Genomic DNA, 17176 nt, shown 5'->3' with positions numbered 1-17176 from the left:
AGGTTCCTAAAAAAAATAAGTAGATGGGATATGTTCTCCCTTATACTCTTGCAATGCATTTGGAGGAGCTGCGTGATTAATGGATCATCATTTCATTGCCACTTTGACCAATTATTTTAAGCCCTTCAAAATGCTGTGTTTCATATCGCAAGGTGATGTGAATGATATTCCAGTGTGTAAGGTACAAATGATTACGACCACTTTGAACACATTTTTTGCTGAATTCCAGCAGTCATTCATACCTTGATCTTCTGAACTCTAATGTTCAACATGAAAAAGCATCCACAATACATTTTTCTTCTTCAGAAACAGAAATTCAGGTCAGATTTGCCATGTGGGGAATGATTAGACTACAACAGACATTCTAATCATCTCACCTCTCAAAATGAAAACCCACAGATCATAATCTGATTTGCCCCATTAATTACTTGTAATTGATGGTATCTTTATTGAATAAAGACATCTGGAACACTTTGTTCAAGGAAATTGGGAACATGATGAAAAATATTCTTCTGACAGCAAGAACATGCTCAGAACTGATTATTCTTCACCTGCCTTTGAGTTCACCAGAGAAGTGAGTGCTCAAAAAAGCAATTCTAGAAAGGGACAGATTTGATGTCTCTACTTTAAAAACATCATATTAAATAAAAATAATAAAAAAAGAATGTTCTGTTTCTATAATCTTTTGAAATAAAAACTTGCACACAACCTACAGAGATGTCTAACTTACTATTACATTTGCTTATTAAAATCTCTGAATTCTTCTTTTTGGTTTTTGACCTGTAAACTTAACAACTCTGAAAAGAAGTACTTAAGTTTTTGAAGCCTTTGATACCAAAAACAGTTTAAAATGTAAATTCAAGAGAAGCATTTAAAAAAAAAAAAAAAATCTATTTTAATTTTCAACTCAAGCCTGTCCCACTCCCCAAAAGCCCAGCATTTCACCCAAGCATGCCCAGCCCAACTGCTTCTGTAACTCCTTGCTCGTGCTTCACCAAAAACTCTGCTCAACTTATTCCACGTATTGCTCTGCATAAAAGCACAGTAATTTGCTTGAAATAGGCACCTAGCAGATGAACTTAAAGATAATTTTGCTCGGAAAACTGTCTACCCAAGATCAACAACTCTGTCTCCACAGAACATGCCCAGTGAATCTGCAGCGACATGTTGACTTTGGTAGCAAAATTCTATTCTCATATCCAAAGCCACTACAGGAAAGGTTGACAGGTCTACTCCTTTCCAACACAACTGGTGTTACACTCCAAGAGACATGATGATGGACAATACAGACACAATTAAGTGACACAGGAAATAAGGATATTAATAACCTAGCCTCTAAAATTCCAGAGGGCTATAATTATTAACAAAAAGTGATTTTGCATCTTTTCAGATCTTATCACAGTTTAAAGGCCAGACTGACAAACTAAGCAACTTTGCTACCAAATTCTTGAGACAGTTTAGTCAAAGATTGCCAGTCATCATAATCACTTTCCCAAACTGACTTCCTACACTATGTAACTCCTACATTTATTGATGGCAGACATCAGCACACAGAAATCTTCACAAAACACACGAGCAGAGACATCTTGAACTCTGACTAGCAGGCTGCCCAGCACACCACTGTCAGAAAATAGATGTTTGCTTAAACAATTTGTTTCTCTCCAGATACACTTTTACATTTAAAACACAATGTGTTCAAACAACATGTGGTATTCCCAATGGAATTTTACTCCAATAGCCCAAAGTCTATCTACAGCTCAAACACTTTAAAGACATGATAGCCCTTCTTTCTTGAAAAGTTATTCATTCTTATTTAAGTCCTCCTTGAAACTTTTTCCCCTCCTTGGCTTGCAGCCAACAGTATTATCCCCTCAAAATGCTTTTTGAACTGTGATCTCAGACTGCAGAGCCAGGTTTATATCCACAATTCAGTTTATGAACATTTGTTTACAGAGAGTGGAACACTACTGCATTACTATACTGGAAGGCAGAAGTTCACAGAATCACAGAATGTTAGGGATTGGAAGGGACCTCGAAAGATCATCTAGTCCAATCCCCCTGCCGGAGCAGGATTACCTAGACCATATCACACAGGAACGCGTCCAGGCGGGTTTTGAATGTCTCCAGAGAAGGAGACTCCACAACCTCTCTGGGCAGCCTGTTCCAGTGTTCAGTCACCCTCACCGTAAAGAAGCTTTTCCTCATATTTATGTGGAACCTCCTGTGTTCCAGCTTGCAGCCGTTGCCCCTTGTCCTGTCAATGGATGTCACTGAGAAGAGCCTGGCTCCATCCTCATGACACTTGCCCTTTACATATTTATAAACATTAATGAGGTCACCCCTCAGTCTCCTCTTCTCCAAGCTAAAGAGGCCCCGCAATTTTGTCCATGTTGCAGGTTTGTTGTGCAGACAAAAAGCAGACACTGAGTCCAGCCAGGCTTTTGTTAGCTCAGGCACAAAACAAAGCAAGAGAGTGGCAAGGAGACAAGCCAACATCTAAAAACAGAGAAGATGCATGCACTCTTTCACATGGTGGAGAGCACCTGATGAGGTACCAAATGAGCACAAAGCCCCAGCCTGGATACAGTGAGCACAGGAGCACTCCAAGTTAAGGGAGGGAGAGTTTGAGAACAGGAGAGTCTGTATCACCCTGCAGAAATTCACTGGGGTCTAGATGAGTGTTTTAGCTCCCATTCAGCAGCAGCATGCTAAGCACCAGTTGCATTATGAAAAAAGAAAAATTATTCCCTTATTAAGATTTCCCTTAATGCAGCAGAAAAAAAAACCCAACCAAACTCTAAATTAGAAAACATGGTCATCTTACAATGAAATGAAGCTGCCAGCCCTGGCAAGTTTCAGAACAGGAGAGAGATATTTAGCAATTAGCACACAGAAACATAAACACAAAGCAGTGGATAATAACCACTGTCAGTAAGTACTACAAGGTAAGTTACTCAGAGGAGCGAGGCACATAAAGCAAAGGAACTGAGACACAAGCAACACACATGTGCTACCACACCAACTGCGGATGATTAAATGTAATCAAAGCTTCCAATTCAGAACAAGCAGCAGAGTGCTGCCAGGAGTTGCTAACAGCGCTCAGTCAGAAATGAAACACCATTTCTGGAGATATACTTTAAACAGCATCTTTAAAGTGTTTCAACTACTTGGTTTCTAATTTTAATGAAGTACTTTAAATTTGACTTAAAATGTTCATACACAGCTTTATAGTTCCGCTTAGTACCATCTGTGTTGTGATCTGCCGTCAGCTCTACTACTCACCAAGAGCATAGGCTGAAACACTCCTGACAACGGAAAACCCCAGAAAATGGAGCGTACGCTCCGGAGCATACTGGAGACACCCCCAAACACCAAACCAACACTGTGGAGTCAGTTAGTTATCTCTGTACAGCCAGTCCCCGCACTGGGGAGACCCCCATCAGCTTGGCCTCGTTACCTGAACACGTGCTCGTCCTGCACTGCATCTGAACTAGTCAAACAGCAGCCGCTGCCCACACCCACCTATTTTTTGCCCTTTCCTATCCCTGGCATTGCTCTTGACTCCCTCACTGCCACCTCCTCCCATTTCCAAGTTCACAAGGACAGCCACGCACACCAGGTACCGCACAGAGAGCACAGGCTAACGAAGCCTTGCTAGATGCCCAGTATTTGCACTGCGTAAGCAGGCTGGGGGAGTCCAGCGTTGAGACTTCTGATCTGACTCTGTCCGGGAGGAGGTGAGGCCCCGCAAAAGCTTATCAGCTAAACTTCCACGACACTGAGATGCAATTCTTCTGTTTCAGGAGCTGCAACTCAGCTAATTATCTCTGCCATAAATAACCCACAGCCTAAATGATCTACCTAGAGATCTGCCTGCATAGCGAATAGAGTTACACAAAACAAGGTAGAAGGAATAAAGTAGAATTACGTCTGGTCTGTCAAAAAGTCGACAAAAATCCTTACGAGCGAATGAGAAGTCATATATTAAGGAAGAAGAAAGACTCAGAACAAGTAGATCAGTCTAAAACACCATGAAGAGTCTTATGAAAGGGTATGCAGGTTCCAAACTCTGATAAGCATTACATTAATTAGTGATCCAAGAAGGCAAATACTACTGAGGTCAGCAGTTTTTGGTTAGTAATAGTAGGATAAGAATGTGAAGGAGCAAAGTAGGTGAGCAGCAATACTGCAAACAAAATTCAGGTTTGACAATAGAGAATCAAGTTCAAAATTATTCAAAAAGTTCATCACATTAAATTTTTAGTGTAGCTTTCCCACTTCGACCATCAACACTAATATTTTAAATAAAAGTCAGCAGCTGCACTCAGTGCTCAACAATTTTCAAGACAATGAGTCAATTTTTTGCTTAAACAGCCATTATTCTACTAAAAAAAACTGCTAAAAGTCATGTTGTTTGATTAGTAACTCCAGATCAGTTCAATGTATTTTCATCTACCACATCTGCAAACTGAGATATGAAAATAAAAGAGCATGAGTAGAAGGATCTGCTACAAGAGAAGCTGCAGCTAAGGCAAGCATCCCATTTCAAATACTCCTAGATTAACAGCACTGGAGCAAAGCAGTGACCCACCCCATATGCAGAAACCACTACAGGGAGAGAATAATGACAACAAAGTAGTAACACAATTTTTAAAAGAATCATGAATTACCCAATCTAGATCTTTAAGTGAAAAACAACGACCAACAAACACATAGCACCCTTTGTTCCTTCCATTTAGAGCAGAAGTTCTGCAGGGAATCTGTAACTTGTCTTCTATTTTGGATGCAAAGTAGAATAAAAATTATAGAAGTATTTCAAGTACAAAGCTTTTCCACTATTATTTGGAAAAAATGTGCAAGTTTCCTAGTCTAATCACTCACCTTGAGCTCACAAAATTCTGACATTGCTCATTACAGCTACCAGTCAACAGATTGTCAGACTCTTTTCACGCAGGTACCTTGAGAAAAACATGCATTTAAGCATCTGAACTGTGAGATCCTCCAGAAGTCATCCTACAACACCCTTCCCAAAAAAGGATGACAGATTAAGATCGAGTTGGCTCAGAGAGATTTTTATAAAACTCATTTTACACCTTGGTCATGTGCGTGCAAGAGTACTTTCAAAGTCTATTTGATCAATCTTGCACATAAGCCATTAATTTCTTCCTTATTGAGGTAAGAAATTCTCAAATAGTAACCAATAACATGGGTCAGATCATGCAGCAGAAGAACCATAACTCATTGCAAAACACTAAGGGCATTCATCCAGCCCAACACCGCGGATCTACATTTCTGGGTTTAAACTAGCACAAAGTTGCAATATGCCATTCTGAAATTCCAAATGAAGGTACACCACATTCCTTGAAGCATATGCAAAGCTTCTATCTGTAAGTGTAGATGGCAGTAAGGACAGATTACGCTAAGGGCATGAAGCTTACACACCATTAGTATTCCTGAAAAAAAGGTTCCTGTTGCCATATTCACATCTGCAAAACTGAAACTTCAAAAACTACTTGAAAGGATGCAGCCGGCTCCAAAGAGTAATTAAACAAGAGAGGAGAGATTAGACTGATGTCTGTCTAGGTTCAGTACTCATCCACTACGCCCTGCTGAGCACTTGAAAAGAACTGGCAAGAGCTAACTTCTAACTTTCACCTTAGGGAAGTCAGACATCCCCCTCCTTCAGTACACAGTACTTCTGACAGTAAGGAGGAATCCAACCATGGAACTGGGATGCTGAGAGGGACAGAACATCTGAATTTATTAAAAAAATTCAAGATACTGTTTCATTGAAAGAGACGTTAGGAGAACACTTAAATGTTGCATCTTCATACACACTTTCATGGTCCTTTTGATGGACACACAAGTGTTTCCAACTGGATTATTTCACAGCCAATTTACGCAGATTCTCAATCATGACAGACATTTAATATAATACAGCATAAAAATTCAGTGTTATAATAATATGTTACAACTATGCAATGGAAATTAGGAATATGACATGAATTTAGCTGCAATATTATCAACACCTCAAACAATAAACATACTAAGGACTTGGAAGCTCTTGACAAGGAAACTACAGGGCAAGCTGTCCAGTGTTCAATGGTCTGTTTACGAGAACTGATTCTCCTTTTTGTTTTCAACTTGGATCTCAACCAGAACACACATGAAGACTAGTACCACCCCAGAGAATGCCAGTTTCTCATACACATTTTCAGTAGGACGGAAAAAAAGCTTATTGGATGCTGTTGGGTTTTGTTGTTTGCTGGCTTTGCTTTCCTCCAACGTGTACTTTGAGAAGTTGCATCATGTTGTTGAGCATCCATTTCTGCACCTCTCTTTTGCCTTTCATTATCCTTCCAGACCTGGTCCCCAACTATCCTTTCCCTATATTCCACCATGTCAGCAGCAAATCCATTAACGAGCCATCTTTTGCATTTGCTTGTGTCAGTTTCTCTACAGACACTGAAGCAGCATTTCTCAAGGGCACTCCAATCAAGAATGCAGATACAAGGATTAGATTAACACCAGAAGATTGAGAACTACTCAAAACTTTCTTCTTTTTAAATGTAATGGGCAGTATGGAAAATACCAGACTCTTTTCTAGACAGTTTGTTTCAGAATAGCATATCCGCTGTGGTCATGGTAAGAAGTTCCAAACCAGCAAAACCTGCGTGCTGGGATGATGTTCCATGATACACTTCTAACACCACCTTCAGAACCATCTTTTTTATCCCAATACAGTACCACAGCAAAGTGCAGGAAGACTGCAAATGGTTTCTGCTCTTACTCCTTGCAAAGCTCAGATAACTGTAAACTTCTCTTTAAAAAACATACTCAAACTCAACTACTTCTTGCTGAGCATTCAGAGGATATATAAGTAACGTATTAATATCTGGAGCTGCATACAGTGAATACAGAAACATTTCTTTATTTTACCAAATGGCCAATTTCTGCTTCAGCCTGATTTCGTTAGATAATTTTATCTGAAAACACATTTTGAGTCTAAAGGAAATTTAGAAACATTTCAAAATAGGGAATGACAACATGGCATGTCAGGAAGGAAAAAAATACCAAAAAATATCAAAACGCTTTGGACTTGCATCATTCAGGGAGGTGGCACCACTGAGTCACAACAAGTCTGGAGTGCTTCAGACTTACATCACATTGTGTACATAAAAAACTCACATCAACAGATGCTGACAAAGAAACTTTCCAAAGCAGACCAGGATGCTGCTCATTCAGGGCCATAAAGCAGCTTTGCCAGTAGAAAGCTTCCACCAGCTCTGTGCCTCCACTGGAATGCTCTGTTGACTTATCTTTAGCAAAAGCTCATCTACTGTAAAGCAAGCCCTGGCTTTTGAATCACAAAGTAAAATCGAACTTGAAGAAAAAATGCAACAAAATACGAATTAAAAATTACACTGTAGCCAGTGCTAGTCATGGTACAAATCCATTCATTTCGCAAATAAACTTCCCCTTCCACCTCACCCAATCCTTTTTCCTTCAGCTCCAAAAAAATCAAATTTGTGAAAAGCCTTCTCAGCTACACTGCACATGATTTGAATCATAAAGTTAGGGAAAAAGTGGAAACCATGTGGAAGAAGTATCAAGTACTGCAGTTTCTTATCTAAGATCTGCTGTTCCTTGTCATCATATAAGAAATATTAAGCAAAACAGACAGCTCCACACACTTGCATTTAATGTTAGAAAAATTATTCCAGTAGCTCAAGAGACAGATTCAAAATTTTGAAGCCTTACACTAGAAAAAAATTTAATCTCGCCTGGAGGCTTCTGAACACTACTCACTTGGGTTTGACATTTATGTTTAAAAAGAGACTGTGGAATAAACTAAGAAAATGTAAGCTCAGTAAATAGGATACCATGTACATTTTTTCATTTTATTTGCAATTCTAAAATATTCTCTAATACAAAAAAAACCTCTAAAAAATATTTAAGTGTTGACAGTTTCAGCAATATATTTTTAAAACAAAGCATCAAATTACTTTCTAGAAAGTTTACAGTTAACAATGCATCCTGGTAGTTTTTTAAACTTATTGAACAGTATCTTCATAAACATATGCAGAGCTGGGCATGCCATTCCAGCCACAGCAGCTGCTTTGATTCATGTTTATGAAATGTTTAAAATTCTTGGAATACACATGCACTGCAAAAAGAAGATGCAGTGACGCCACAAATCTCAAAGTAAGCCAGCACAGAGCTGTTACTACACATGAAGAGCCAGCAGCATGGGTTTGGTGTGGGCTCGCGCCTAGGAAACAGCCCGTAAGTGCGTACCCCTTTGCTAGTGCACAGTGAGCCTCCTTGACCCATCTTCAGCATCCTCGTTAACCATGCTAGTTACCATGCACCAACACAAGCACGCAGCGATGTTTCAGACACACCTTTCTACCACTGTGCTGACTGATACAGCTCAAAATAAGTACTGTACCATTAATAAGCACCAAAATATATTGATGGCTTAATATGTCAGAAGAGTAATTGTGGTATAAATCTTTGTCCTGAGTTATAACACTTAAATAGCAAATAAGTTACTATAAGACAATAAATCATTAGTGACTTCATTAGGGGACGTTACCATATAGATTTCCCTATGGTGATCTACGTGAAATGAGACAGAACATTCAGATCACCTTCTAGTGAAAAAGTTGCACCTTCCAAGTCACGAACTTCACATTATCTGAAGAAGATGTAGGTGTATTTGGTAAGCATGTACATGCTTGAGGATGTCTGCATTTAGGATTTAACAAAATGCCAAATAAAGGTTGCGGCTGATGACTAAGGAATATATTAGTTCAGGATATGGTTATGAATTTCATTAGATGTTTTGATGACTGAGGGTTGGTTTTTTTAATTATTATTTTTAGATTAAAAGGTAATATCAAAAATAAAGGCCAGAACTGCAGAGGTTAATTAACACTAACCAAGTACAACAGTATCAGAAAGCCATTCATTCATTTTTCCCCCAAAATGAGAAATGACATAAAGGGACGCCTTCCCATTGCACTGAAAACAGCTTCTATAACTCCTGCTCTTCACCAACACGGATATCTTGAGCTCATGTCATTGATTTTCAACTCCTGTCAGCAATGCATCTTTCTGATTGACCTTCGTACAGCATACTTTCAATCTGCTTGTTAACTCACTGTGCTCCTCCCTCAGCTCCCAGTGAACACCCATCGCATGCCACAGAAGGATCGTAAAGACACACACAAGCAGCTCAAGCTCCAGCAGACCTCAAACTGATGACCAATTTCATATCAACATACAAAGTCAAGTACTGACTGAACAAGCTTATACCCCTTCTGTCTCCTGCAAAAAGACACACAGCAACATCACTTCCAGCCAAGAGCACGACTGTTTTAGTTAACTTGGTGCTTTGAGCCTCAAATTAACTTGATACCAAGTCCTGTGGTGCACATCATTGCACAGCGGGGGCCTCTTCTTTGTAGGTAGCACTTACTGAAGAGATAAAATCACTGTCTCCAGCCAACACTTTCACACCTCCTTAAAGAGTCTTCTCCACACTCTGCCGTTGGAAACAGACACCCTCACAAAATACAAGGAACTGAGCAATCGGAGAATTTATTCAGTTAAGCAACAGCATCTGCACAGCATTGCTGCAGCAGCTGGCATTTCGCTATAGTAGGCATTAATTGTTTCCACTAATAGACTCAAACCACGCTCAGGGCGGGCCAAATAAGCAAAGACACTGTGCTACTGTCCCATCATTAAGGACAGCCTGCCCATGCAAGAGACACCAGCAACACAGCCAGAGGCTGCTACCGCGTACTGCTACTCAGTCTGCACCAGCTGTAGAGGAACGAAGCATTTCAAATCTGATCGTGTCTCAAACACAAAAGCAACAAGTACGTTTGTCAATTTAAAGATTTAGCTCTAACCTTATAACTAGAAGTACCACCACGTTGGCTCTCTGAACAACAGATGCCTGCCTGTGCATGCTGCACCGCAGGCCCGAGACCAAGGAGGGATTCGCTTTATCCCCAAAACTCGGTACCAAGATTCTCACCCCACCTCTGTGCCATACACAGACCCGCACAGCGGGGCAGCTGGCGTGTGCTGCTTTGCTTTGAGCTCAGGTTCTGCAGAACAGGGACTTCTTAAGCACTTCCTGAAGTATTTTGAACCCAGCCCACACCACGGTCACCACAATGTTTACAAGTACCATTTAACTTTAATTTTTTTAAACTATTAAATTACAGTGAATCTAATTAGAAGTCTGAAATCTTACCATATGCACATTTAATAAACCTACCAGATGCACAAGAGAGCAAAGATAATCTTGTTTTTCAAAACAAGAAAGCTGTCTCTACTATTTATAGAAGGGGGCAAAGGAGATGAAAACAAAACTTTTCCTTTAGTCCTGATCTCCCCAAAGAAAAGCACAAAAAAAAAAAATTCCATTTTAAAAGAGCTGCACATTTTTTAAATCCGTAATTCATTTCAATAAACAACATATTCAGGGTGCATTGACTAGTAATCCAGATCTCAAAAAGACACCTCTGGCTGCAGCAATAGGCAAGTGCATGCGTACCTGCCCCTTCTAATCACAGAAGCTAAGCATGTCTAAAGGCCTACTAATCTTTTTAGCAAATCTTTTCATGTTGCACAGTGTGGTCATTTCTAACATCATCAAACAGAAAAACCAGACAAGTTCAAAGCTGAGCCTCGTTTTACTGTGTTCTACTCAGAAATATTTGAAAGTAATACTCAGTAGTCCAAAAGCAGAAAATGGCTACAAAGGAATGATTGCCTAAACATGGTAATACCAAGTACAGTTTTCCTTATCTTCAAACACTTTATCTATTTTTGTTCTGAAACACTGCCAGCCAAGTACTACTAGCTGCTTACCCACAATCCCAACAGCCTCCAGCAGTAGTTTCCTCTAGCAATGCCATTTAAAGACCAGAGCACAAGGTCCTAACAGCTGTCTGGATCTTATAAACATGGTAGAATAATGGATGTTGCACTTACTCACACTTCAGGCTACCCTAGGAAGAACCAAGAGCCGTGCCACAAACTTGCAATCCAAAATACTACGTGTCTCATTTTGTTTCAAATTACATGGAATTAAGAAGAGTGATTTCAAGGAACTGCATCTAGTGTCTCATCTGAGGCATGAATGAATTAAAGCAATGCACAAATAGCTCTGAAATGCCATTTTCCAACCACACATTTCATAATTCAAATACACCTCTCCTGCAAAGGTTCAAAGCTAACAGTTCACATCCTGAACACTGATGCCTAACAGGAAAGCTAACGGAAGAGGTCAAAGTCAGATCGCTTTTACAATTTCCTGCAGACAGAGATAAAAGTTGCTGCCTGCTATTATTTTATGATCTACCTCAGACAGGTGATAATTTGAAGTATACGCATCAATGACATGACCTCGTCGATCATTCCTTCAGATACGGAAACAACTATCAGCTGTCCTATTTCAGCTTCCACAAGTTTCAGTTTGAAAAAGCGACCATTACCAGAAACGCACGACCTCTCCCCACAACAGAGCTCTTCTCTCGCCTCTGATGCTATTCAACGCAACATATCAAAAAAGATAAAGTGCCACAACCACCACATGAAGGACTACGTACTAAAGACCACCCAAAATCATGTTTTCACCAATGCAGGGAGAGCAACGGCTGCTTTCTGGAAACAAGAGTTTTAGGACAAGCTGCCTAGGGATGAAATCTGTGCTTCAGATATTCATCTTTGAAAGTATCATGACCTACAAAAACTAGACAGACACACACACACGCGTCTGTTCCTAGCTATCTATTCTATTAAAGACCTTAAACCTACTCAAAAAAGTCCCCATATATTCTGGAATCTTTAGTAATTTACAGCTATAAGAAGAGTTTCACCTAAGTAGAATTGGGCCTTGGTGCTACTTGTCTGTTACCAAATGAGGATGAAGAAGACAGAGCAAGCAAGTCGTAAAATGTTTTTTAAAAAAAAGAGTTAAGCCAGGCAAGAAAGATAGTTTCGGAGAAAAGTGGTAATTTTAAGTTCAGCACCACACACTGATGACTTCTTTCTTATTTTCTGCCCCAAGATTTTTAGTAAGGCAAAGTTTGCACAAGGCTACTGTGCTCTAACGGAATAAATTGCCCAATAGCTGAATTTTTGTTGCAGTCAAAACTACAGCTGAAACAGTATCTCAGTTCTACTGTCTCCATAGTTCCTTGTTTATTTCTGTCAAGATAAATATTTTGCTTACTAAAGGAAAAACCATGTCATGAAGAACTGTTGACAGGGAACTGAAATAAAACTTTTCTTTTCAGATCCTATGCATTAAAAAGCGTAGCTGAAAGGAAAGGTTGGAAGAAAGCATATTTTAACAATCAAAAGCAGAGGAGGAACCTGGCAAAACCTCGTTTGTCCTACTAAAAAATAACATCCCTAACAAAGTCAAATCTTCCATAAACCTAGAAAGAGGTGTGAAATTTCCATTGTAAAAAAAATACTCAAATATTTTGCAAGATTGTCTGTAACTCCATACTCTAATTATCTCATCGTTACATTTTAATACTGCACCTTATTGCCAACAACCAAATACAAACTTTTATAGCAAGACAGCAGGATGCATACAATTGGCTTTGAAACATAATACCTATTTCTAAAAGACTAAGTTGGAACAATTTCTTCAGGAGGAGCGTACTTTGAGAACGGAAATTCAGATTCCCAGGTGAAGACAGAACAAAATCAGAGGGTTCCCAGAAAGACAAGATGCTCTTCTAGGGAAGAAAGGGAAATCTATATTGGTTTTGAGGAGGAAATGGATGGGAGACAGTAGAGGTAACTAAAATGACCCACAAGCACACTTAGGCAGACATAAAGGAAACTACTGCTACTAATAACAGTAAAACAAGGGTTAAAGGTATGAAGTCCAACAACCAACTTACAGAAACTTTGCCAGCACCAGAGATTATACCTGATACCAGCTAATGAAAACCATTCCTTTCTGAACTCTGTCTCCTGTTATTTCAGTCAATAAAGATTTTCCTGTGCCTTTCAGACTGTTCAGTTTTACTATGTTATGGTTTTCCTCCTTTGTTAGTTCAGAACACTAAAAGTGTGTGTCTGGGGGGAACGGCAGGCCTGCTGCTTATAAAAAGACAGAACACTTGTATTTAATAACAATTACTATTTTGTAGTGTGTTTGTTAAGGTGCATATGCTGTGTGGTCTAGTAGTTAGAAGATGGAGTCAGAACCCTGTTCTAATTTATGGCTGTAACTTATTGCTTTACTCCTAATAAACAGTGGAAGCTGGAGAAATGACAGCACTGACAGAGATTTTAGGCTTTTTTTTTTACTTGCAAAACTATCATTACTTGCCCATCTAAAATGCTTCAGAAATATCATTAATAAAACCTAGACTGATTAACAGCATGCATCTGAAGTTAGATTTAATTCAAAAACTCTGTACAGAATAGGCAAAGCTAGTAAAATTTGATTTTCCTAACCTTGGATATTCTTCCAAGAGCAAATTTTACACTATTATAATTACTAAAGAGTTACTTAATTTTACTTTAGAAAATTCTGTCAATACCTTTAAAATTATAACCGAGAGAACAAAGCAAATAAAAAGCATGGTCCTGAATCCCACTCCCACCCTCCCATCTCTTGGCCTGAGCTCAATTAAGAAAAGCAGCCCTAGAAACCAAATTTGCTTTAGAAGGCTACTTATTCTTATTCCAAAGTGCAGTACAAACTTGTACTTCCATTCAGTTAGAAAAGGGAAATTTCCATATAAAAAGATAAAACGTAAAAAGGGAAATATAAGACTAAACAGAATATTAAAATAATGCAATATAGTAGAGAAAGAGCAATTAATCACCCTAACAAGTGAAATCATTTTTGCAATGACATGGTTGCTGTGAAAGAAAAATCCAGTTGAGCTATATAAAAACAAGCTACACAAAGAAAACCAAAAATCCATTGGACATCTCTAACCATGCCAAGGCATCAATCCAAGTACAAGCAGCAACTACTCAGCAATTCAGAGCCAGTTTATACAGACATTTTATGGTGAGTACACACAGAAGAACAGAATTCATTCTTCATCATGAGAAATTAAGCTATTTATCTTGAGTAAAAACAGAAATCAACAGTTTAGCACTGAAGAAAATGTAAGGATCTTCACAAGGCACTAAAAAGTCTCAGGCATCTCAACAGGTTACATACAACATCTGCCCTTTAGAAGGTGTCCAAACTGTATGTTTGCACTAGTACAAGTTACTTCTGATCAGTATTTCTCACAGATTACTTCCAATCCTCTCACATCAGACAGTTGCTTCAAGCATGTCAGTCACACACGTAACAGCCAGCCAAATTCCTGCCTCACGTTGGGCTGCAAACAGGACCCCAATCACCTGCCAACACAGCTGTCAACGGTGAGGTCGCACACAAGCGTCACAGCTCACCCATGAGGCTCTTGGCGCAGAACCAGCCAGATAAACACAAGCCACAGAAGCTCCCAAAAGACAAACAGTCACTGCACAGTCTCACTGAATACCTGCAGGTCAACGTGCACAACAAGCAAAATTCACATGTTACGGGCTCTTTATTAAACCATCTGGCCCTTAGGCTCTTTGGTCTATTGAAATAATGATTTTTAAATCTTAATTCTGTTCTCGCTTTGTGAACTCTATTTGTATCTCATGTTTTATACCTGTCAAATCCACTCACTTTAACAAGTTAACGTTATTCTTATTATAGCAATGTTGTGATAGAGGCCACATACACGCTTCAAGAAACAGGAGAAAGAAAGCCCCATACTTTCTAAAACAGTCTTGAGAAAAAACAAGATTTCCATTTTACAGATGGGATTCTAAGACCCACAGAAGCAGCATGAGTTGTAGAAGATCACACAAAGATTTTCGAAATGGGCAGGAAACAAGCAGATCTTTCAAGACCCAGGCCAGCACATGAGCCACAACAATGGTTCTGGAGACAATGCAAGTTGGATTTAAGTTAAACTGGTGCGATTAGAGCTATATTCCAGCATGTGGATTAATGTGAGAAGCACCTTCACATCTTGGACATGTAAAATAGACAAGTCTCAACCTTTTCTGCTGGAAAACTATAAAAGCGTGACACGCCACCTTTGAAAAAAAACCCATATTCTCATACTACAGTTTCTTCATAACTACATGAACTCGATCAAAAATATTCTTAATAAAACCTTGAGCAGCAGGAATGTGTTCAGATTAAAATCTCTATAGCCATGCAAATGGCTTCACGCTCCTTGTCACTAAATACATTTTAACACATCAACTTAAATTAAGCAGTCAACAGGTAACTGAAGACATAAGCATACAAGGTAACTATTCCCTTTGCACCTCCCTATCTTTCCCCACACTCCCTCAAAGGAAAGAAATCTTTTCCTGTTCTGATCTATTTTTACAGTCTAGTGCATTGGTATTTTGGACTGTTTCCAAGGGTATTCTTTACTGGGGCATCACAACTAAATGCCAGATTTCAAAATTATTTTAGCATATTCTCATAGGCTACTTCACAGAACAACACTGATTTAATAAAGGACCTAGTAATTACAGCCTTTTCAAATGCAAATACGTTAAAACCTAGTAAACAAACTTAAAAAAAAATACCATCACTAGCATAAAATTCAGATCCTGCTTCTTGTTCCCCCAAAGGCTACATCAAGTTATTAGCAGCCTGCACTCAAGGGACATTTCTGAAAACAGCACGCACAGTCCGTTTAAGTCCTCACCTAATCAACAGCTTATTTTTTGAGCAGTTAATCAAGAATCAGCTTTTAAACCTGGGAGGCCAAGCGGGATCTCCTCTCTCCACATCCCAATTTGGGTGCCTCCGACTCCACTCAGGCAGCCAGGAGAGGAAGGTCTGGTCCTTACTTCCAGGGATGCAAGCCCAACGCTGCAATCCCCGGCTGGAGCTCACCCCCACCCGCTCCCCCTGAAAGGCACCGAGTAAGAACCTGAGGACCCCCCGCCCCCCTAACAAAGCCAGGGGAAGCGTCCCCGAGGGTGAGGCAGAGGAGCCGGGGCTGGGTCTTTATTCGGGGCACGGCGACTTGGGCTTTTACCTTTCTCCCTGCTTCGTGTTGGAAGGCGGAGGGTGAAGCACAGTCTGGTTCCCTTCCATCTCCACGATGCACTTGGTATTCAGGTCCAGCTCTGCAAGGCGACACGGCGGGGGGCTGTACCCAGGGCGAGGGCACCCCGCTTTCTCCTCGCACGCCGGGGCAGCTGGCCCCCCGCCGGCTCCCCCTCGGCGGGGGCAGGCTCCCGGTCGCGCCTGTGCCGGGGAGCGCGGGGCGGCGGCGCCGGGGGCTGCGTGCGATGAGGGGGTTTATCCCCCCGCACCCGGGGGAGAAGCCGGGGGCGCGGGGGGACGCCGCGCCCGCCTCAGGCGCGCCCCGGTGCCGCCCCCTCCCCACACCCCCGCAGCCTCCGCGCCCCCAGACCCCGCCGCCCGCCGGTTACCTCTCCTGTTCATCGGCCGGACCCTGACGGCAACTTTCACCTTGGTGTCCGACATCTTCCCCCCCCTCCCGGGAGCGGCGGGCGGCCCCGCTCAGCAGCAGCGGCGGCGGCTCGCGGCCTCGCAGCGCCGCGCACAGCGACACGGCGGAGCGCCAACGTCCATGCCGGGCCGGGGCGAGGGTGGTGGGGGCCGGGGAAGGCGAGAGGCGGCGAGGGAAGGAGGAGGAGGGTCTGGCGGCGGGGAGGGCGGTGGCGGCGCAGCCCCAGTCGCCTCCCTGCTCAGCCGCGGTCCACACCGGCTCTGGCGCTGGCTGCAGACGGCTTCGTTTGCATAAGCGCTGCTGCTCCTGCTGCCGCCGCCTCCCCGCCAATCCCGACCGCCATCTTCCGCCTCCTCCCGCCGCGCCGCCGGGATTGCGGCGCCCAGGCGAGAGGCGAGGGGGCGGGGAAAGGCCGCGGGGCCGGAAAGGAACGGAAACACCCGAGCGCCTTCGGTGCGGGCGGGAGGGGGGACACGACTCCCCCTCCTCGGACAGCCGCTCCCTCCGAGTGAGACGCGCGAAGGGCCGCCCCTTGCAGTGGCGATAGGGGCGGGAAGGTGGCGCTGGCGCGCTCGCCCGCGCATGCGTACAGAGGGCGGGGGAAGCCGGGCGCTGGGGTGTGC

General features: G+C 41.8%; 1 protein-coding gene across 2 annotated transcripts in view; it reads right to left on the bottom strand.

The window, feature by feature from the left end:
* KIF13A (kinesin family member 13A) overlaps positions 1-16952 on the bottom strand; it is a 118961-nt gene extending 102009 nt beyond the window's left edge. Inside the window, exons 1-2 of one of the 2 annotated variants that reach the window (XM_068395780.1) lie at positions 16513-16952; positions 16113-16203 (exon numbers count right to left, since the gene is read on the bottom strand). In XM_068395780.1, coding sequence (XP_068251881.1) covers positions 16113-16203; positions 16513-16567 — 146 coding nt within the window. In that variant the 5' untranslated portion in view covers positions 16568-16952. The remainder of the gene's footprint in view (positions 1-16112; positions 16204-16512) is intronic. The other variant, XM_068395781.1, reaches the window with a different exon arrangement.
* Between the last annotated feature and the right edge of the window lie 224 nt (positions 16953-17176).

This window comes from Nyctibius grandis, chromosome 3 (genome assembly GCF_013368605.1).
Source record: "Nyctibius grandis isolate bNycGra1 chromosome 3, bNycGra1.pri, whole genome shotgun sequence".
Classification (NCBI taxonomy): Eukaryota; Metazoa; Chordata; class Aves; order Nyctibiiformes; family Nyctibiidae; genus Nyctibius; species Nyctibius grandis.
This window is presented reverse-complemented; position numbering and strand designations above follow the sequence as displayed.